Source organism: Sceloporus undulatus, chromosome 4, assembly GCF_019175285.1.
Source record: "Sceloporus undulatus isolate JIND9_A2432 ecotype Alabama chromosome 4, SceUnd_v1.1, whole genome shotgun sequence".
Classification (NCBI taxonomy): Eukaryota; Metazoa; Chordata; class Lepidosauria; order Squamata; family Phrynosomatidae; genus Sceloporus; species Sceloporus undulatus.
In genome coordinates, this window is record NC_056525.1 from 43,937,995 (window position 1) to 43,962,442 (window position 24,448).

At 40.2% G+C, this 24,448-nt stretch overlaps 1 protein-coding gene across 1 annotated transcript; it reads left to right on the top strand.

The window, feature by feature from the left end:
• The first annotated feature begins 281 nt into the window (after window positions 1-281).
• On the top strand, window positions 282-14,780 carry FAM83C (family with sequence similarity 83 member C). Its single transcript, XM_042464273.1, has 4 exons — window positions 282-803; window positions 6,776-6,943; window positions 10,217-10,341; window positions 13,549-14,780. The coding sequence occupies exons 1-4, from the start codon at window positions 282-284 to the stop codon at window positions 14,417-14,419; spliced, it is 1,686 nt and encodes a 561-aa protein (XP_042320207.1). The 3' UTR covers window positions 14,420-14,780.
• Window positions 14,781-24,448: the final 9,668 nt, after the last annotated feature.

The following is a 24,448-nucleotide window of genomic DNA, read 5'->3' on the forward strand; positions in this document are numbered from 1 at the left end:
TAATTTTCAGGAACTATTTCTGCTTCGGCAGACAGCTTAGAGCAACCTGAGAAGTTTTTCAGAAGATAGCTTTGTAGCTGGAAGAAATGGATGTTTAATCTGAGGACAAAGGAAACAGCTTTTGACTGCTGTCTACTTGGGATCTTTATTGTGGAAGAAAGAAGGCCTGTCCAAGACTGGGAAAAGTTAAGAGTCTGAACCAAGAGGCAACACAGCCTAAGAATTTCCTTTCAGAAGGAATACCAAGTATTAATATGTTTGGCTACCCAACAACCGAAGCAATGAATTGGCTTCACAGGGGCTATGGAAACTCCCAAGGGACCACAGGACAACTGAAAAGTCGAGTGGAAGATCTAAAAAAGCCTTGGCGGAAGGAAATCAGTCCTTCCATGTTGCAGCATAGTGAGACTGCTAGACTGGCTGTGGATGCCTTTCTGGAGCAAGGAGAAGCTGGCTACCTACAGGCCATTGCTAAAGAAAAGGAGCTTTCCTTTCTTTCCACACTAGATATGGATTACATGAGCCAACACAGCCAAAGCATCACCGAGTCACCAATTAAGGGCCGAGAATCAGGGTTCACCAGAGAGGATAGTGCAGATAGAGCTTCTCTTCTCTCTGGAGTCACATCGGGGACATACTTTCCACTTATGTCTGATGTTGATCCCCCACAGCTGGAGCTGGGATGGCCAGAGGCAGCCCCTGTCACAGCATTTGACCAACAAGAAGTCACTTTGTATTTTCAAAGAGACAAGTCAAATAACGTAAAGGAAATACTTCGATCACTAATATGCAAAGCCAAGACAGTAAGTAAAACATTTTATGTATAGAAAAGGAGAAGCCAGGACTAACCAGTGGGAATTAAAGCGTACTGGAATCATTTATGTATTGTCCATTACTATTTTTCATATTACTCTAGATATAATATTGATATGTCATACAGTTGGCCCTCCACATTTCAAGCTTTTTTCTTTTCTTTTTTTTGCGGCTTTGATAGTTCACAGTTTTGATTGATATGTTCTTGCTAGAAATCTCTAGGTCTTCCTATGCAGTTCTGCCAGAAGTTGACCATAGAGTTGTGCTGGAGAATCTAAACATTCTAGAGGAAACACTTCTCTAGGCATTTGTAGGTCCTCCAGCTTCTGACAGATGTTGACCACAGAGTTGCACTGCACAACCTAGAGGTTCCTAGCGAGGTGTTCTCTTAGGTTAAAAAGAATAGAGGGTTTTTTTTATTTGCTGTTTCTTCACATTCACGAGGGTCTTTCACCTTCACCTTCACCTTCACCCCTAAGCCCAGCAAATGCAGAGGAGGGAGCACTGTATATTTTTTAGTATTTCAATCCTAAGTGATTTTGGGATTTGGGAAGAGCTATAAATGGAAGAAGGAATTCATTGTACTCTAAGCTTTATGGTTTGATTATGAAGGGTTGTATGGAACAGTATGCAATAACAAGCTGAGGCAAGAGGCCTGTGATTAAAGCTGAGGGGGCTTCATACCCTGAAATGGAATGATGAGGCACTATTCTTGCATGGACCATAAGCAGCCAGTGAGTGACCAGCTTGTATTACTGAGAACATTCTAAGAAATCCAAGTAATTGGATTGATGCACAATGACACTCTCACAATCTGTTAGGTTCACATATGAATATTTACGATAAAGGCAGTGCTGATGAGAAGTGTGGGTTTCAAAATTATACAACAGATGTATTTGATCATGTCCTGGATATTATATGACAAATCAAAGAAGGGTCGTTAAAATGTAAACTTTCTCTGCCAACTTTTGAAAAAAAGTTTCCATATGCATGTAGGTATTGAGTAAATAATTACTGGTACTCCATCATAATTATTATGGCCCTTGGGGACCACGTGTAACTTCTGTTTGGCCATCTTTTAATTGCTGCTTAATAGAGAGAGACTCTAAGCAGGAGTGTTCTTTGAAATGAGTCAGTCAAGGAATATATATGGAAAATGTTACACCACAATGACCAACCCATGTGGCTTTTCTGGGAAAGGTCTATGAGTAGTATTCAGATTCCTGCTGATTCCTGTTCTGGCATTTTTCTGCCATAATTAGGGTTGCCATATTTTAGTCCCTCATTTCTGGGCATCTAATTTCCACATTATGCAAATTATTATAATTATGCATATTAATTAATTTGCATTCTGATCATGCAAATTCAACACATTAATCATTGCACTTTTTTAATTATTGTGTTTCAACCTCAGTACCAGTACTTAGCCAAGAGTTCTTTTTTTTCCTTATTTCCCCCCTAGCTGGTGTGAAGAGAGGGAGGCTTCCAGGCAGACCCAGATAGCGGCCCTTCATGCTCTCAAGGCTGTTTGGAAGCAAAGTTCCACCATGCTGTCTAGCCCTAGGCTTAAGCCTGCAACACAATCAGCACACAACACAAGGACATCTCTGCTCACCTCTTTCCTTTCCCGCCTTCTGGGCTTGTCGGGAGAAGTTGGGGAGGGAATGAGAAAATAAGATGGCAATGTTACACCTGTGCAGTAGCAGCCAAAGCCTGCAGGGCAGGGTGAGTCTCCTGCCAATGCCAGTCTTCTTGCACGGCTCTGTGCTTCATCACCACTACCACATTTTAACCCACTCATTGGCCTGCGATGAAGGAGAAATCCAGGATTCTCTGCTTTAACTGGCCTGGACATTTTTTAGTCTGGGATTTTCCAAGTTTTCTATGACAAATGGCAACTCTAGCTATAATCATTTTTTTCCACTCCAGTGTAAAACATTTCTTGTGTGTTCCCTCATAAGAATAATTCCAAAATATTACCCTCTCTATGTCTGTTTGTTATGTCAGAAGAATCCCAAAGGTATTTTGTATTGGGGTACCTGTTAAAATCAGTTAATGGTGAATTGTAAAAGATCTATAAATAGATTTGAATCTTCACATACATTTCTGTAGAAATAATTCCTATACATTTCAATATAATGTAGTTCCATTTAACCTTTTCTGAATATTTAGGGAGGTAGTCTAGACTCTGAGAGCCTGTGAGGTGTAGTGGTGTGAGCACTGAACTATGACCCTGGAGATCAGGATTTGATTCCTTGCTTGAGCATTAAAAATGCTGAGGTCCAAAACAGACTGCAAAAACAATCCAGTTTGAGATCGCTTCAACTACTCTGGCTCAGTGCTAGGAAATCTTGGGAATTATAGTTTATTGTGGCACCAAAGGTCTCTGACAGAGAAAGCTGAATGTCTCACAAAACTAGTTTCCAGAATACCTTAGCACTGAGCCAGGGCAGTTAAAGCGATCTCAAACTGGATTATTTCTACATTGTATTTTGAACCAGAGTAATCTTGGGGAAGTCACACTCCCTGACTCAGAGGATGGCAATAGCAAACGTCCTCTGAAAAAAACCTGCTAAGAAAACCCTATGATAGGTTTGCCATAGGGTCGCCAGAAGTCAAAAATGATTTGAAGGCATACAATAACAATAAGTCTAGATTGCAGAGCATTATCATGTACCTTGGAGTTTATCACATGGGAGGAATTTCTCTTAATTTTGAATGAAAAGAAAGTGGGGCCAGAACTAGTTCAGCGAATTTACATGAATTCAAACTGACTTCCCATTGCCCAGAAATAGCTTGCCATTGCCTGAAATCACGTGTGATCACCTCTCACACAATAACGTGAAACCCCATGATTGTGTTCGGACTGACTTCCCATTGCCTGAAATTGCATGTAGCAGTCTATCACACAATAACGTTAAACCCCATGATTGCGTTTGGATTGCCATTGGATTATATTTCCAATTTCCCTTGTCTGATAATGTCCCTTGTCATCTGGGATATTCTACAAACAAAACAGAATACAGTGGGCCCTTGTTAACTGCTGGGATTTGGTTCCAGGATCCCCTATAAATAACAAAATTCATAGATGCTCAAGTCCCATTAAATATAATGGCATAGCAAAATGGTGTCCCTTGTATAAAATGGAAAATCAAGGTGTGATATTTCGAATTTATACTTTTTAAAAACATTTTCAAGCTGTGGATGCTTGAATCCATGGCTAAAAAAATCAGTGGATAAGGAGGGCCAAATGTATTAAAATACAGATGTTGCATGAATACAATCTGAAACTGATATTATACATGATAAGGGATACCCTGCATTTTCCTCATAAGTGCAGAGATAAGACGGCTTGATCCTTCCCCACACATTGATGTTCTCCTGGCCTTAACACTTTATAATATTCCAAAAGACAGGTGATGTAGGCTTTCGGGGAGATCAATCTGTTAATGCAAGAATAGTTTATAACTCCTCCTCCTACCAGTTTTCCCCTACAAAGCCTCTTTTGTTCCTGCATTATTTCACAAATACCTTAGGACAGTGGTTCCCAACCTTCCTAATGCCGTGACTCTTTAATACAGTTCCTCATGTTGTGGTGACCCGAAACCATGAAATTATTTTCGTTGCTACTTCATAACTGTAATTAAATACCAGTAGGTGTTTTCCAATGGTCTTAGACGAGCCCCATGAAAGGGTCATTCGACCCCTCAAAGGGGTCCCGACCCACAGGTTGGGAACCACTGCCTTAGGAACACACGAGACAAATAGACTGACAAAAGGGAGGCATGCCTATCTGAATGGCTGCTCTTACTGACAAAAATAGCAAAATCTGTCAGGACAAATATCCAGAGACCAGGAATAACTCTACCTTTCTTTAGAAAGAGGGTATAAATTTTGTCTATCTATGCAGCAGAATGAGGTAGCACAATTCTAATTAGATTAAATCAGTGGCGGGATACAGACCTCCGCTTTGCGGCAGTCTCCCGCCGGCGCCATTTGCTCTGCGCGGGAGCCGCAGCAGCCAAACCGCGCGGCTCCCGCACGGAGCAAAAAAGAAGCTCCATTTCGGAGCTTCTTTTTGCGGCGCCTCTATGATGTCGCGAGGTGCGTCTGGGCGCATTCGCGACATCATAGGCGCCGCGACACATCTGGACGCTATGCGTCCAGTACGTAAAGATGGCGCGCCCATGTGGAAGGGGCGCCGCCATCTTGTACGTATTCTATACGTACTAGGGTTAGGGGGATGCGGAAGCACCGCCCCTTCCTAACCCTAGTACGTATAGAATACGTACTATATGGCGGTTTGTATCCCGCCAGTTTTTCACACATCAAAAAAACCCAGCTTAACTTTTTTGGTTTGAATCCTCTTCCAGGATTCAGCCAGGTATTATCACACCAACAGAACTCCAAATTTGGTGCCAATGCCGCCCACCTGCAGTCTGGCTCCCAGATGCCGCTTTTCAAAGCCAGAAAACTTCCAGCTTTGAAAAATGGCTGCCAAAGTGCACCTGGGAGCTGGGCTGCACTTGGCCAGTGGCATCAGCAATGAATTTTGGAATGATAATACCCAGCTGCATCCTGGAAGAGGATTCAAACCGGGAAAGGTAAGCCAGGGTTATTTTCTGGGCAAAAAACTACTATTACATCTCTTCAGACTGCAAGGGAGGGGTGAAATACCACTTTCAATTGCTCCACCCAGATAATACATTCCTTCTAAATAGAGAAGAAAGGTTTCACATCACCCTTTACTGCTTTTCTATTTGCAGGCAGTGTTTTGTTTAGAGGAAACATTTTAAAATATGATGCTTCTGTGTGAAGTCTGAAGGGATACAATTCATTCACTTCTCTCAGAATTTCCCTACCTAATCTGCTGCAGGGGCAGGCTGGGCTTACATTAGTCCATAATGAAAATGGAAAAACTGGCAAGGACTGTGTGTTCCCTTTAGGAGAAAACTGCAAACACATGCAAAGGGTGGAGGACTAGTATAGTCTCATTTGGTACAAATACACATGGTAATTGACATGCATGGTTCAGATCAGTAACAGAGTTGTTCAGTGGAATGTTGTCATTATAAAACCATCCAGGAAACTGAACACAATGCTAAAAAGAAGCTTGTTTTGGCAACAGGATTACCATAATCAGAATTTGTTAAGGGGTCCTTGTATCCCTAAAAATTAAAAAGAATAGATACATGTAATGATGTCTGGCTACTTATCACTCTAGCACTGGGATAAGAAAGGCACACATTGTGGAATTCAACATTCTGTGCAACTACAAATATCAAAGATAAGATTACATGTGGCAAACACCTTCACAGCTGAAGCAGTTATGATAGGAGAGCCTTAACTGACCGATGCTTCTTAATACATGTACACTGTCAGAGGGGTCTGGTGCCATAACAAATTACAGTTCCCAGAATTCCATAGCACTGAGCCATGGCAGTTAAAGTGGTGACAAACTGGATTATTTCTGCAGTGTGGATGCAACCATAGATCATAGCAAAACTTTTGATTGTGTAAATCATGAAAACCTATTGATCATTCTTAAAGAAAGGGGTGTTCCACAACATTTGATTGTCCTGTGTGTAACCTGTATTCAGGACAAGAGTTTACTATTAGGACAGAATATGGAGGAACAGAATTTCCAATTGGCAAGGGGGTCAGACAAGGCTACATCTTATCACCTTATCTGTTTAACCTATAGGCCAAAAATATCATACATAAAGCAGGACTATACTTGGAAGAAAGAGGTGCATCATGTGCATTGATGGCACTACAGAAATAAATGACAATAGTAATAACTTATATGCAGTAGTTTTCAATGGGTTTAGCATGTAAGGGCAAATAAGGCTGCAGCCTGAATCCCTGGGTCTTTCTTGTTTGTTCCTGTGTCATATTTTAATAGCACAAGTTCAGTTCTTGCCTTTCTAAAACAGCTTTCTTTTCCCTCCCATCTGTGTAGGTGATTGCAATTATGATGGATCTCTTCACAGATATGGAAATACTCAGTGATCTAATGGAAGCTTCAAGCAAACGACATGTTCCTGTCTACCTGATCCTTGATGGAAAAAACCTGAGCTACTTTTCTGAAATGTGCAATAAAATGAACCTCACAATGGATGACTTCCCAGTAGGTTTTTTGATTTTGTTAGAAATTAAGGGCAAAGATAAAATAATGTGTGATGAAACATGCAAAATAAAGATGAGCACATTTATATCTGAAACTAATTGGAGTTCATATTTACCCTGACTGAGAGGAGAAGCTGTTTATTTAGCCAAAGTGAATTGTTGTTCTCATCAGTACCTCCCTTTCCTCCTACAATTAATCAAACTTCAAATCTCAGGAGTGACTGATAGATGGATGAAGTGATGTGTGTGGGGGGAGGGTGTCATTTAAATTGGGATGATTAATACACAGCTTTAAAACCACAATTAGACCAGGAAAAAAGTGGCTTTGGTCATATGTATTGCACAACAATGCTTCCAACCTATGACTGCTCCGTCCTCGACCTGTAGCTACTGCATCCCGTTTCATTGACAGTGGAAACTCATCAATGACTTTGCAATGGCACAAGTCCCCAGGTGTCAAATGTTGCTGCCAGGGCAGTCGTGAGATTGGTAGTCATGTCTTGTCAGTGTCCCTTCCTCTCTCCCCTCACGGTTCCCAAGCAGCCTGATTCCCTTTATTTTTATTTTTTATTTTAGTTTAAAATAAACTCGCAGTAACAGAGTTCTGGACTTGCATTAAAAAAGTGAAAATAAAATAAAATAATCGAAAAGCATGCTGGAAAGAGAAGCAAGGTTAAGGAGGAGTTGGGAAGAGAGCACAATGACAGTAGCAGTTACAGTTACATGACTGAGAATATGTGCAGCGATTGATGCTCTGAAAGTGATATGTTTACATTTTTTTAAAAAACTGGTTTGACTGCTGTGAGAGTGGGGCTTGTGTGGTAATGTCCTGGTATAATATCAGTAATCATATAGATACATCCTCATGACCCACTGTTTTCTTTTTAAAGGAACTCAATGCTAAATAGATATTCAGACAGATGGTTTGGCTTTTTTCAAGATGGTGCATTGACAGGGGAAACCTCATGAATTTAATTTTTGCCTGCTTTTTGCCAGTTAAATATACAGAACCCTGACAGAGAAAAGTAGGGAAGCTATTTTCAGGTTATGAAGGCATCTCCATTTACAAATTGTGGTACATTACCATAGTAACAAATACTTTAAAATGTGAACTGGATCTGCTGAATGATACTATGTTGAAAGTAATGTGGAAAAATGTGTGTGGTATGTGGCATCTGAGTTATCCATGAAATGAACATGTATAGGATTGAACAAAATTGTATTTATTTATTTCTTACAGCTTGATTTTCTGCCAAGTGGCTAAGCATAAGAAAATAGACATGAAGAACAAAATAAGGCCATAAACTTAAAAGGCAATTAAAAGCAGAATAAAAATAATAGTAAGCAGCCAGCCATATAGCCCCCTTCAATAGCAAACCATCTTATCTGTTAAACTCCTTGCCAGGTTTTTAAGTCTTTGCTTCCCAACAAAAAGACAATAATGTGGGAGTCAAAAGGGGTATGAAAAGCTCTATATGGTTTTCTCCTTCCACTGTTGGACAATATTGGATGTGATGCAGCTAGGAACATTTGACTAGTTTCCTCTATGTGGAAGAAGGTGTTTAGTTTTTAACCCAAAGGGAGCAAAGCTAGAGGAACTGAAGCATTGTTTTCCCACAAGTATTTTTCTACTAGGCAGGCTCACTTCTTAGCTTTTAGTGGAACTCAGCTGAGAAGAACAGCGTCCAAGGAGGAAAGACTGGGGAAGTAAAAGATAGGTGCTATGGTGATTCAGCCCCTTGCCAGAGCATTTTCTTTGCTCTTAAAAAAAAGTGACATATAGACCCATAACTTAGCACATAACTTTATACATGCCTAAGGCAGATCCAACTTTGAAACAAAAGGCCTACAGCCATTATGCCTATTTTTTCCTTTGTCTTGTATAAATAAGGGTGTGGATTTTCCACATAACCTTCTTGAGCAATTAGAAAATAGTTATTACCCTGGTGAATCAGTCCTAGTTCCTCTGATCCAACACCTATTTTAATTTTTTAAATAAACAAATTGACTACCTTCCTTAACCCATACTCTTTTTGTCAATCTGAGCAGATCTTACATGCTCTTCTAAAAAGTAGCATTCTCTTACAGTGAGAGGTTCATGTTATGTTCCCTCCTCCTTTGGCAATATTTCATTGTTGTTGTTGTGTGCCTTCAAGCCATTTCTGACTTATGGTGACGCTAAGATGACCCTATCACAGGGTTTTCTTGGCAAGGTTGGTTCAGAGAAGGTTTGCCATTACCTTCCCTGAGAGTATGTGACTTGTCTAAGGTCACCCAGTGGGTTTCATGGCTAAGGTCGAATCAAATCCTAGTCCCCAGAGTCGTAGGAGTTTATCACATGGGAGGCATCCCATGCAGAAACGGGATTTAAAACGGATTTAAACCCCCCCCCAAAACCCAAGAAGACACAGAAAAGTGTGATTGATTTTCAGATACCTTGGGGTTAATGCAACATTAAACTGGCTAGAAAATCAACAAAACTTTATTATTTTTACTTTTGGGATTTTCCGGAAGTAAAACAAATTGCCTTTTGTCTACTTTCTAGCTTGGTTAATGTTGTGTTAATTTACCTTAACAGTGACATCATCTGAAAATCAATTGCACTTTTGCGTGGCATGTCTTTTCTACTTTCTGTCCGGGTTAATGTTGTGTTAACCCAGATGTTGTCTGATAATAAATCCACTTTTGCGGGGGGGGGGGGTGTTCCACTTTAAATCCCATTTTTGCACGGAATACCTCCCATGTGATAAACTCTATAGTTCAACATTCCAAACACTATGCCACACTGACCCTCATTGCATTCTAGCTGTTTTCAGCTACAATAACTTTCCAGTATTCAAACACAGGCTAGGAGTGATTGAAATACAGTAGTCTGGGTGCTAGAAATGCTCTGCAGTATTTTATATCCATAAGGTATTTCCAAAACATCCCCCACCCCATGAAGCAGATCAGTTTCTGGTCCTCCCATACCCCCAGCAACTGTTATACCTTATCCTGTATTTAGTTTACTTAGGCTGTGATTATATATCCTGTGAGCAAGATGTACAGACAGGTATTGTTAATGTTGATGAAATGCCATAAATTCTGGATTTTATAGAAACTTTTCCTTATGATTCATTTAGATATTTATTGAGATACATATTGCAACAGCAGCCAGTTGCAGGTTTCACATTGTTTATACATTACATACATATATAAGTTCACTTCAGAAAGGAAAGGACATCTGACTTGGCAATTTTTAAATCTCTATTCCACCTTCTGCTTCCCATTTCAGAACATGCGCATACGCTGTGTGAGCGGAGACACATACTATAGTAAAGCTGGCAAGAAGCTTACAGGACAAGCACTTGAGAAATTTGTGCTGATAGACTGTGAACAAGTCCTTGCAGGAACATATAGGTGAGAAATCATGAATAATGTGTCTGAGGATGCTCTTGCATGCAAGGAATATCTTTTGGAGAGAGCATTAATGATGTTGTTTTGAAACCTGGGCATATAGATAACATGTCCTCTAATATGCAGTTTTTAAAGCAACTTTGAAAAATAAGATTATTTCATATTACTGCTTTACTTCTGTGAGGTGTCTGAATTTATTTGTCTCTTGTGAAAGAACTTAAGGGCTAAAATTCTAAACAGATTTATTAGAAATAAACTCCACTGATCATACTGGAATTTAATTTTGAATAAATTCTGAATGTCATTGGATCTATTTTTCACATTATATTTTGTCCCACCTTACCTCTGAGGAACTGAGGGTTGTATACACAGTCCCTCCTTTTTATCTTCACAAGTTTTGTGACTAAAACTGGATCTTCACAATGTACTTTTAAATACACAGTTGTACATATAGACTATAACAGAGTTTGGAACACTTCCTTTTTGGAAGTACAACTCTGAGAATTCTGAGAATTATAGTCAAAAATATATTTCCAGGTTCAGTGGCCCAAACCTCTACACAATGGAGACACAGAAGACTGATGCAAACTTCTTCATTTACATGCTCCCTTTCTTTTGGGATGTGATTGTTCTTTATTTCAAGGCACCACATCCTCTCCGATCTTGGAAGCTAAGCAGGGTCAGCCCTGTTAGTTCTTGGATGGGAAACTGTCAAGGAATATCAGGTGTTGTCGGCAATATTTTATAGGTAGAAACTGGCAAAACCACCTCTGAGTACTCCTTGCCTAAGCTCTATGAAATCATGGAGTCACCAGAAGTTAACAGGTGATTGAAGGCACATATGCACACAAAGTATAGCTTTCTTATCTCCCTTTGTATCTGCATGCCATTGTTACTTGGCCATGCATGCCATTCTATTGGATTTGCTTATATGAAATAGTTTCACTAAAAGAACCTACAAAAACAAATTTGCTTGACTGATATCACTCACTGTCATTTGTCCAACCACCCAATCTAATCTGACTCATCAGCATTCAGGTTATTGGGAAAGCTTTAATAGTAGCCTTCTCCTTGTCCTTCCATTTGATTTAACAGGCAATCTGCCAACTTCATTAAATGTTCCCACAGTATGAAGACATTTAAAGTGTACATCAAGATTCCCTTCCAAAATGGCACTTCCTTTTGGTATACCTTTTAACAGGAAGGATTATAATATTACTTTGTCAACAAGTAATCTGGCAGTCAAACCTGCCATTGTCAAATGCACTTGGAAACAAAACAGTTTATCCAGCAAATGTTACCACACATACCTTTGATGAAATATTTAAAGCTTTCCATACAGCAGATGCCAGAATTCATGGGCAGGACAGCACTTCTTAGTTTATTCCACCCAAACATATTTCTTTCACATTCTCCCTCCATTAAAAAAAATGAAAAGGGAAGAAATCATTTGTACCATTACTATTTCTGTAGCAGTAAACATTTTAATGGATGCAGAAATTTGCAACTCCTGAAATTCCTTTTTCTACACCATTCCTAAATTATAAAAAGCCATGAGTTCTGTTCTGGAAATGCCCAGCTGTTGAGCCCCTTGGTTCATTGAGTCTTCTTCCAAAGTGAGCAGCTGCAATGGGCAGCAGCTGTGGCTGATTTACTCTTGCCTCACAACTACTAGCTGATTATAAAGGTTAGCTTTGGTAATAACCTGAAGAAGGAAGGCCTTTGCATAAGGTCACAGTCTTTCTATTACTCCCCCCCCCCCCCGCCCTGGTCCAGTGGCATGCAAACTTTTTATCCTTGGGACCCTCTCCCCTTTACAATTACATGTGGATGTTGTGCCCCCCTCCTTGACAGAGTATTGTAAATGAATGAAAATATTTTAATTCACACATGAATGTGTGAATTTTAACATTTTATAAGGAAATAACATGATTCAAATTAGAATGGTTTTATTTCAATATATTCAATATTCAACTCAACACGTGTAAATTTTATGTATTAAAAAGTTTGGGAAGAGTCAAAGGAGGGGGGATCAAAGTCTCCAAGTCTTGTATGCGCCCCTTGAACAAGTCTTATGTCCCCACCTGGGGTTCTCATCCCACCATTCAAGAACCACTGCCCTAATCCCTAGCACTGAAAACTAGCTGATGGGCTAAACTTTCATAAGGGGTTATTCAGGTCTTATAGCATATCATCTGTTTTTCCCTGACCCCTAACTCTGAACAATGCTTCAAGCTAGAATGGGAAAAATCCAGGCTAGTCCCATCTGCAGCTGCAGTCAACTACAATCTACTGCCTATGCATGCCACCTAGAGTTGCCAAGTGGTAGGATCTAACCTTGTTTCAGTGGTCTTTTCTTACAGTACTGTCCAGAGAACTATAAAGATAAATTTAGAGGGCAAATCTGGGATACAAAGATAAGATAAATCCAGGAGTCCTGGCCTTATTGGGTCTAGGTGATTCCTGAATTTTCCCTGACATTTTGGATTCAGGATCTTCCTTCCATGAACAGACTGGCTACACTCACTTTCGGGGATTCATTCTCTTTCCCTTATCCTATCCTTCATCTCATTCAGCAGGGTCCCCCAGCACTATAGCCTTTTCAGAGGAATTGCCATGTGGAAAAGGGACAGGGAAATCTGCTTCCACCAGCCTAGATGTTCACACCTGAGTCTGGATCCACTTAATGGAACATATAACTGAGAACATTCATAGCTGCCTTTCAGGTTGTTCCTCATTTTTGTTGTAGAGATGCTTGGAAACCACATTCTGTAATAACTTACCTTTAGCAGCTTGTTTGTATGTCCAAGTAATAGCTTCTAGTATTGCCTAATGGATATAATGTGTGTGAACCCATCTTGAGATACCGATCCTCAATTTGCTCCATTTTTCAACACACGTGCGCGTAAATAAATTACTATTCCTGTCCAATCTACTTACATAGTTTTTCAAGGCAAACAATACAGTGCACCATACACAGCTTTCAGTTTACGCTGAAGCCGGACTGTAATAAAAAAAATGGCGTGTGCACCGCGCCATGCTTTGTGCACGAGCCCCATTGTTTTTAATGGGGCTTGAGCATACGCGTTTTTTGCCTTACACGGGGGGCGGGGTCTGGATCCCCTGTGTAAGGGAAGTGCCCACTGTATTTGAAGATAGAATAATAATTTATTGATGTTTCATGCTGCCTCTGAATCTTTTCTTTTTCAGTTTTACATGGCTGTGCAGCCAGGTCCACACAGGCCTGGTAATACACTTCAGAGGAAAAATTGTTGAACATTTTGACAGAGAGTTTCGGTGCATATATGCTGAATCCAGATCTGTGAATCAACTCAGTATCGCCACCGCTGAAAGGTCCACATCCACTTCACACAAACGTTTGCAGAACTGTGAGCAAGTTTTAAAGGGAGTTCAACAAAATGAAAGTGAAACCACAAGCCCCGCAAGTAGCCTCTCCAATTTAAGCATGGGGAGCATAAAGAGATCACCATATTTAAACCAGGCAACATCCAAGGTACTCTGTAACAAGAAAGAACTAACTCCAAATGAAACACATAACATTTCAGGCTTACTGGGTCTTAGTAACTTGAAATACCAGCCCAGGGAGTTATCAGATTCTAGTTGCAGTACTTCAGCTAAATTAAAGTATCAATTCAACGATACATCTAATCTGCCACGACTTAAAACAACTTTTCTTTCAGTATCTTCACCAATACTAGGTGACAATACAAGAAATGGATATGATTTGCAGTTTCGGCCTGACAACACTGAAACAAAGGGCAACAAGAAGTACCTTTATACCACTCAACCCATGGAAGGCAACATACAGAACAATGAAAAAACAGCAGCTCATGGATACAGCAAACTAGATCTCATTTACAAGCCAACTAAATCACTAAATAGTGGGTCAAAACCCCCAATTCTTAGCTCCTCTGGTTTCTCTGATGATTCAACAAGAGAAAACAAGAGCAACATATACAGAGATGAAAAAAGGATGACCCTTGGTCATAGTAAATTGGATTTGATTACCAACTATAACAAAACAAAAGCAAAGCAGGTTCACAGTCGATTTGAAATGTAATCTTTATTCTGGGTTTAGCAAAAAAATTATCTTAGTTAAATGGGTGATGAATACAAGGCTATTCATTTGCACAAATTAATTCAAAAATATAAAAGCTCACCATCCCTTATTTTTAACTGGAGTACATGTCAACCATAGTTCCAAAATGCTGAGATGTCTTAATAAAGAATCTAGAAAAGTTACCATATGAGACATATGAGACCTAAAGGAACTCTGATATGGTATGATTCTAGAATTAATTTATAAGATAAAATACTCTGAAAGCTGCCTAAATGATTCATGTCTTCCTCCTGAACATATCTACTGGTTCTTGGAAGTATTTGGGTGACAACTAGATCACTAATTAACAGTGGTTTGAATGTTGGACTATGGAAATCTATTTGGTCAGTGTGGATGACCTTGGAAAATGTTCTGTCTTACAAACAATAAATAAATAATATAAACAGAAGAACTCACTTACTTAAAAAGATTAAATGGTACATTAGTTTCAGTACAACTCTTTAGCAAAAGATGAAACCTCACTGGGTCTGATGTACACTACTCTGCATAAAGCATAGTACAGTCAACCCTCCACATTTGTGGCTTTGACTTTTGAGGATTTTATTATTCATGGATTTGGTTAATATGTAATCTCTAGGTCCTCTCAGCTTGATTCTGCCATCAACTTCTGCCAAAAGACACTTCTTAAGGCTTTTGTAAGTCCTCCAGTGCAATTCTATGGTCAACGTCCAGCAGGTGTTGACCACAGAGTTGCCCCGGAGGACCTAAAGATTCCTAGAGAGCTGTAAAAATATTTTTTTTTAATTTGCAGATTTTCCACTTTCAGGGAGCGTGGGTCCTGGGCCCCTAAACTTAGCAAATGTAAAGGGTGCACTGTACAAAAACTGCACTTCCTATTGCATTGGTGTTTGTCACAGTTTAATAAATCATTTTAGTTTCACAATGCAATCATAATTAAGATCTTTGGGTAGTGCAGATTGATGTTAAGTAAGAAGCCATACCAAAGGATAGATGCACATGACTGGAAATGCCCTGAAGATCATACTGTATAACCTGAATTATGTCTTGGTTCTGTGTACCTTGTGGATTTTTTTAAATTACAGGAACACAGTGTATTTATCCCAAATGGGTGGTCAATAACATTTTAATAATGGATATACACAGCCTTAGCACAGCTCCTTCTACCTGAGTCACTGAAAAAGAATTAGGGCACAGTCCAGCCAAAGTCACTTTTATTCCATTGCGAGCTTAATTACATGCTTATCTAAAATGAGTGAGACTTAAATATGTTTAGCTTTGGCTACCTTATGCCCTCACTTAGTAGGGAGGAGCAGGTTGTCGCCACTGATGCATGCCATTTCTCATAATTGAAACTGGATGTGTTTGTTTTCTAGCATGTGTTGAGGCAGTGGAGCCAAGATTTTCTGGGCTTGTTGTTGGAATCTTTGGGAGGGTTGTGATTATGCATTTTAGGGCCAGAGCAATCAAAATCAATCTAAATATTTCAGGATATTATTTTTAACCTCCAAAGCAGGTAACACTGCCCATAGCAATTTAGATTGTAAGTGCCTTCTACATCACTCATTTATTATTTCTATAAGCAAAAGGCTTTCCAGTGGCAATCCTGTCAACTACCTTACCTGCTGTTCTAAAGCCTCCCTTGGATTTCATGAAAAATAACCTAAAGTGACTCCAAACATGGACATGCATGTATGTTTTCACAGTTCTTGCAGATTCATAGCTGAGATAAAGACAGTCCAATTAATGAAACAATATAGCTCTAAGTTAAACAACAGGAAGGAATAGCTGCATTGTCAAGGGTCTCATTTATGACAACCACCAACCTGGCTCACTCTGTAAATTTTTAACTCTCCTTGAAATTTACCCTTCCTTCATTCCAGCTCCAATTCAACTCCAACTACACGTAATGTTAAACCGCCAGCCCCCCCCCCCCCCCCGCCGCCGCCACCCTCCCACCATCTTCAGGCCTGTGTCAGGTTAACCTACAGTGTGACCAGGCACTCCAGTCCAATGTCCAATAAAGTTCTTACAAACACTACATGAGCAGATGTTACCATGCAGATATTAGCATGCAATGCAATATGTAAGCATGTAAATAAATGCATAAATAAATACTTCATGTTTGCCTGTTTTTCAGCTATTGATATGCTCAGTATGCATGATCTCAATTAGCCACAGCATACCTCTTCAAAAGCTGACAGGGAATGATGAGAGGTATAGTTCAACACATCTAAGAGCATCAGGCTGGCGAAGGCAATTCTATTCAGAACATTTTATTTTTTATAAGCAAACGGCTTTCCAATGGCAATTATATAACTGGTAAATCTCCTACATATAGAAGATGAATGAGATGGTGCAGCTGCTTCTCTAAAAACTCATTGAACAGACATAAGTTTTATTTATTTATTTATTTATTTAAACATGTTTGGTTTGTTCATCTCTTCTAGCACACCTCTACATATAAATCTTTTTTCATGTGAGAAATACCTTATTTATTTGTTGAGTACAATCTAGAAGAAATTCCTCTTGCTGGCACATTTGTTTACAGGAAACCATATTCGCTCATGTAGGGTTAAACTGCAGAGTATATATAGTGAATGCATATCTTCAATCATACTTGAAGATATCCATATATACCCATGCATCATGTATATCCATGTGTAATAATTCAACCACCAAATATGTGCTTTCTTTAGGAGGCATTCATCTGCATTTAAAAGTGTTATGTTAGCAAAAGACTAAGGCCCCATTCTCACTAGCCCATTTGCCCTGGATAGAACTGGGCAGATCCAGTTGCCCCCATTCCGAATCTGCCCAAAAAGACGTTCATACTACCCTTTACTTGATCGATGCAATTTGCCCCTCTGAAGTTCACATTTGCAGTACCGCTTTAAAATTGAGCCTCCTTTGTTGTCAATCAAATTCACTTCCACTTTCATCAAAGGTGACATATCCTACAGCCATTGGCCAACGGAATGGTGCTTTCCCTCCTCCTTTTTAAAAAAAACTGGCGGCAGTGTGTGCATATTCTGTCAACTTGTCAAATTAAAAAATCTCCACATGTGTGTCTGTGTGTGTCTGTGTGTTGTGTGTATTTGGGTCATTACAGATTATGGCAACCCTAAAACGACCCCATCCTGGGGTTTCTTGGTAAGATTGGTTCCGAGGAGAGTTGTCATTGCCTTTCCCCTGAGGCTGAGAGAGTGTGACTCACCCAAAGTCATGGGTTTCCACAGCATTCCCTCTGAATGCCAGCCTCTAGGTTCCCCTTTGCTTCCAGCCCAGCATTTCCTCCTCTTTGGAACCTCTTCCGTTCCCTTCCCTTCCAGCCCAAAGTATGTGCATAATCTGTAATAATAATAATAATAATAATAATAATAATAATAATAATAATACCTCACCTCAGAATGCCATCTCTGCCTCCTCTTTCTTTGCTTTCCCTCCAATTGCCACCCCAGAATGCCTTACATACACATATACATATGTAGCAAAATCATTCACACATTGTATCAATTTGCCAAAATTAAAAGGAAACACAAGCATTCGCATATGCTGTCACACACGCAATAATAATAATAATAATAATAATAATAATAATAATAATAATAATAGCCACTTGCAAAGTGAGGTGCCGTGCCGGCAGCAAGCAAATGAAAGGGAAATGTAGCACAAGAAGACACATTCTATCAATATGTATCAACTTGTAGAACAAGCATTCGCATAATCGGTTAAAAATAAAATTGGTATCCCCTGGGGTTTGGTTCCAGGACCATGCCATAAATACCAAAATCTGTGAATGCTGAAGTTCAATTTTCAAGCCATTATTGGTTGAATCCGTGGATAAAGAGGACCAACTGTACCAGCATAGGTCAGCATTTTAGGGCAGTTATTAGTCTTCAGTTTATCAGGAGGGTTGTCATGCAGAAAGCAGCCTGAATTGGGCTTTATCTCAGCCTCTTTTATCCTCTCCTTATGCCCACTCAGTTTGTCTGTTGACCAGTCAAGACTCTCACAAGTGAGTTGTACACTAGAGATATCTGTAGTGCAGTGGTTCCCAACCTGTGCTCCGATGATCCCTTAGGGCTCCACATGCACTTCCAAGGTGCTCCATGGCAGCTCCAGGAAAATGAAAGAAATAAAAATTGAATGAAATTAAAGAAAAAGAATATATTCTTATATATACTTCTAATTACCATTAATTGTAAGACATAGGGTAGGCCTCTTAGGGGCTCTGCCATAGAAATAAGGGCTCCGTTAAGTCAAAAAGATTGGGAACCCTTGCTCCAGTGCTCCAACTTCTATCTTTCAGTAAGTCTCAAAGGTGTTGCAAGATCCCTTTGCATACTGGTTGTTCAGACTAACACGGTGATATCTTTGAATACTAGGACACTATCTTATCCAATAAAGATACATATCTTTCCATAACCCCATCTGTGATATGGTAGAAATCATCACTCATTATGGGGATTTGTAGTTTTGTGAGATATTTAGCCTTCTCTGTCAGAGAGCTCTGGTACTACAAGCTACAAATTCCAGGACTGAGCCATGATAGTTAAAGTGGTGTTAAACTGCATTATTTCTGCAAAGCAGACTCAGCCTAGGAGGCAAAACACAGCAAACTACATCAAGCAACCAAACTTCTCCTTAAGCAAAGCAGAAGAACTCTTTTATATAACCTTTCTAAAAACTTGGGATTCTGGGGCAGAATTCTGGGGCTTTAGAACAGTGGTTCCCAGCCCAGGCAGGCTTTGGATGCTGTTGGACTTAAAACACCCATTACCCATGCTGGATGGTTCTTCTGATAGATGAAATCCAAGAAACCTTGAGAATGATTGCTTTAGAACAAAAAAAATTATTCAGTTAATTAACACTGGGTGCCTTATGAAAAAATCTAAACAGAAAGGTTATTACTTCCTATTGGTATATCCAGAATTCCATGTGTAACATACCTGGCTGGAGATTCATAATCATAATCAATGTCAATTACTGCTTATTTTTAGAGACATTGAGGTAAGGGCAGTATTTTAAGCATAAGGCCACCTCATTCACCAGAGCTGTCATTAAGAAGTTCAAATGAATGTGTTTGTGGTGGCTGTGTGTAAAGTAGCGAGGCACAGAATAGGATACTTGGGCATATCCAAAAAATGTCCTGATCCTGTAGTACAGTGGGCCCTTGGTATCTGCTGAGGTTTGGTTCCAGGACACCCCATGGATACCAAAAGCCATGGATTCTTAAGTTCCATTATATACAATGGCATAGTGAAATAGTACCACTTATATAAAGTAGTGAACAGCAACAGTTTGCTTTTTGGAATTTTCTACCCCAATTATTTTCAAGCCTTGAATGGCTGAGTCGATGGATGCAGAATCCATGGATATGGAGAGCCAACTGTCTCTCTAAACCTAATAAACATTGGGCCCATTTTCACTAAACAGTCACAGAGCTATATCCCATTTTAACTGCCATGGCAATGTCCTATGGGATCCTGGGATTGGCAGGTGGTGGGATAGCATCCGCCTGTGAGGCAAGAGGTTATGCTGACAGCAGCAGTGTTACTGGTAGGATCTCCCATGTCAGGCAGGCTTTGCTGAGATGCCAGGCTACCACATATATAAGTCAAGCTCACAGGGCAGGTTTTGGGCCCAAAACTATGGATTTAGATATGACCCATGGATAAGTCGAGGGTAAAACCTAGGGGCATGTAGCAAAATATGTTGCAATCCAATAAGGGGTTGAAAATGGCATACGTAGATGGATTTTTGTTTCCCCACCCTACTGCCACAACAATCACATTGTAAGATAGGTAAGGCTAAAACAGAATAGGTGGCCCAGTGGGCTTTGTTACTGAGCCTGAAACCAAGGAACTTTAAAAGAAGTAACGCCTAAGGCTGTATTTGGTTTATTATTAATCTGGCCTTGTTGCACTTAGCCTTCCCTTATCTTAATGGCTCATCTGTACTTTTGAAGCAGAAACACTTCCAGTCTGGACTCTTTAACCTTATAAGAAACTAGAAGTAGAGAGATTTTGTTTGTAGACTCTTTGGGAGTTGTAATGTAGGTTGAATATCATCTTAAAAACTAAGTGCAACACAGGAACAATCCCCTTTCGTATAATAAGGAGTGATTGCTTTTTTAGGAATGCATGAAACTGTCTTATACCAAGTAATTGTTATCCACACTGTTATCTCTGTTTGCCAGTAGCTTTTCAGTGGTCTCAGGCAAAGGAGTGTGTCTTTCTCTGCACTGCTACTGACTGACGCAGAGAAAAAAGGTGAGAAGAGACTACTGTAATGCTGTAAGTCGGCTTATTCTGCAATACAGTTCAAAAAGTACCGTACAGTTGATTCAAAATACGTAATTACTAACTGGAACCAGGCAGTGAGATCATATTGTGTTGGTGTGTTTGTCTGCTGGCTCCAGTGATGTTTCTGGGCCCAGTTTTTACCATTAAATCTTGTAATACATTGGGGCTTGACAGACGGGCAGCTCAATGCCACAGCTGTCTTTGCTCCGAGTCAGTGCTGCAGCAGCCGCACGCTGCAGCATCAACGCGCTGCCAAAAAGAAGCTGCAAACAGGAGAGAGCACTGCCATGACGCCACTTCCTGCCAGTGACGTCTGGACGCTGCATGGCTCTTGCATCATTATGGTGGCCCCCATGTGGATGGGAGGCCACCATGATGGCGTTTCCATTACGAACTAGGGTTCGGGAGCATGTGGGTGCTGCGCACTTCCGAACCCTAATTTTGGCCCGAGGTCTGTGCTTTCCGCCCATCTGTACTGAGCCATACCATAGAGACTAACTTGGCAGACATCTTTCCCCACATATACCTATCCAAAACCTTAAGATCATGTTCACAGATATTACCTTGAGTGCCACAGAATAAAATGAAGTGTGTAACTGCCCAAGAGAGTCTTTTTGGTAATACAGAGAGAAAGAGAATAGCTGATGTCAGAAAGAAAGAAAGAGGCAATGTGTCCACTTTCATCTGATTTAACTATGCAGTAGGATCCACCTCTGAGCCTCTGAACCGTACCATAAACTAAATATTCTGTACTTGTATGGGGTTTTGTTTTTGTTTTGGTATTTTGGTCTAATCTGATGGAGAGTTCTGGAGAACTCAAAGATTCACACATTTTTTGTGACATTTTGGTAGGACTTTATGAAGATATAACCTACTTCTGATTTCTGTTTATATAAAACAAATCCTTCTTTTAATAAACTGCCCCACCCCTTCTTTGTTTAACTTTAATGGACTATAACATAGAATCTTAGAAATCTGAAATGCCACCCCTGAACACTCACAAGAACCGCCACTGAAGTTGTGGAGATCAGAAGAGCTGAATGGGCTCCATTCCCAAACTTAAAATGAGAGATCTCCCTCTTGCCAAGGTGACTTTGGAGCATCACATGCAGAAAAGGGATTTAAAAACTAGAAAAAACCCCCACAAAAGAGGGTTGATTTTCACATGTGTCATTGTTAAACCTGTGTTAACCCAAACGGAAAGTAAACAAAAGCTGCTCCATTTTACTTTCAGCATTTTCCAAAAGTAAAAAGGAGCATCTTTTGTCTACTTTCTGTCCACTTTCCGTTCAGGTTAACACAAGTTTAACAATGATGTCCTGTGAAAATCAACCTGCTTTTGCAGTTTTTTCTAGTTTAATAATAATAATAATAATAATAATAATACAGTTTATTTATAGACCGCTTTTCCAAAATAGATCAAAGCAGTGTACAACAGAACAAAACAAATCAATTCAAAATAAAACATAACATATTACAATCATAATCAAATGATAAAACTACTAAAATTATAATTAAAAACTATTAAAACCATACGACTATTAAAACCCAATACAAACTAGCTGCATAAAACAATGTGCATATCGAGGAAAAACAATATCAGGATACATGGGGGAAAGCTTGTTGAAAAAGAAAAGTCTTGAGTTTTTTTCTTAAAAGGTCTAGGGAGGTGACGGAACGGAGCTCGTCGGGGAGGGTGTTCCAAATCTGCGGGGTTGAGATGGAGAATGCCCTTTGTGAGGTCGATGTATATCTCATCTTCAAGACCCTCAACAAATGCTTCCCGACCGACCTGAGAGTGCGGGGCGGATTGTACGGGGAGAGGCGGTCCTCCAAGTACCCTGGGCCCAAGCCATTTAGGGCTTTATAGGTAATAACCAACACCTTGTATTGTGCTCAGAAGCGAATGGGCAGCCAGTGTAGATCTTGCAGAATAGGTGTTATATGGTTAGCCCTGGAACATCCAGTGATCAGCCTTGCTGTCATATTCTGTACTAATGTCCAAAATCACTAACAGGGACACGCTTCCCCTGTCCATGCCCAGACGGAGATAATCGACTAAGGCGACCATGGCAGTCCCAACTCCATAGCCCGCCCGGAAGCCGGTTTGAAATGGGTCTAGAAAATCTGTTTCATCCAAGATCCCTTGAAGCTGGAAAGCAACTGCTCTCTCGATCACCTTCCCCAAAAAAGGCAGCAGCGAATCTGGCCGATAATTATTCCGAATTAGGGGGTCTAGGGAGGGCTTTTTTAGCAGCTGTTTTACTACTGCAGATTTTAGGCTAGATGGAAAGCACCCTTCCCTGAAAGATGAATTAATTATACGGCGTAACATCGCAGTTACCGCTGTCCCCCCCCCAGCCGCCAGCCATGAGGGGCAGGGATTGAGGGAGCATGTTGTCTTCCTAACACTTCAAAGAATCTTGTCCTGTTTCTGCATGGGATTTCCACACGTGATAAACTCCTTAGAAAGCTGAGGTGCTGCAGCCATTTCCCTTGTAAACCAGCCCTTGGAAATCTTTGTGACAACCCAGGGTATATCCATACTGCAGAAAGAAGGCAGTTTGACACAACTTTAACTGTCATGGCTCCGTCCTGTGGAATTCTGGGTTTTGTAGTTTGGTAAGACATCAGCATGGTGTAGTGGTTTGAGTGTTGGACTATGACTCTGGAGACCAGGGTTCAATTCCCTGATTGGCTATGAAACCCACTTGGTGGTCTTGGGCAAGTCACACTCTCTCAGCCTCAGGGGAAGGTAGTGGCAAACCTCCTCTGTTCAAATCTTTACCCCTCCCCCAAAAACGCATTATAGGGTTGCCTTTATTATTGTTGTTAGCTGCCTCTGAGTTGACTAAAACTCATGGTGACCCTGTGGATGAGACATCTCCAAGAATGCCTATTCTCCACTGCCCTGCCCAGATCATGAAAGCCCTTGCCCATAATCCCCTTTCTTTCTTTCTTAGTATTATTGTTTTTTCTAGTGATCCATGCCTTCTCATTATGTGGCCAAAGTACGATAGTCTCAACTTGATCATCTTTGCTTCCAAGGAAAGCCCTGGTTTGATCTGTTCAAGAACCCATTAGTTTGTTTTCTTGGCTGTCCATGCTATCCTAAATACTCTTCTCCAGAGCCACATTTCAAATGAATTGATTTTCTTTCTGGCTGCTTCCTCCACTGTCCAGCTCTTGCATCCGTACATGGTAATTGGGAATACAATGGCCTGGATGATTCTGGGTTTAGTGCTAGTATGTCTTTGCTCTTCAGTATCTTTTCCAGTTCTTTCATAGCTGCCCTTCCCATTCCTAGTCTTCTTCTTATTTCTTGATTGCAGTCTCCGTTCTGGTAAATGTTTGATCCTAGATATGAGAATTCTTTAACTATTTCAATTCCCTCGTCTAGATTGAATTTGTGTATTTCTTCTGCAGTCATTATTTTTGTTTTCTTTGTGTTCATCATTAGGCCTACCTTTGCACTTTCATCTTTGACCTTCCTTATTAACTGTTCCAATTCCTGATTGTCTTCTGCTAATAATATGGTGTCATCTGCAAATCTTAGGTTGTTAATGTTGCTTCCTCCTATCTTAACTCCTCCTTTCTCTGATTCTAAGTCTGCTTTTCTTATGATGTTTTCAGCATTTAAGTTAAACAAGTAAGGTGAGAGGATGAAGCCTTGCCTGCCCACTTTGCCTATTGGGAACCACTC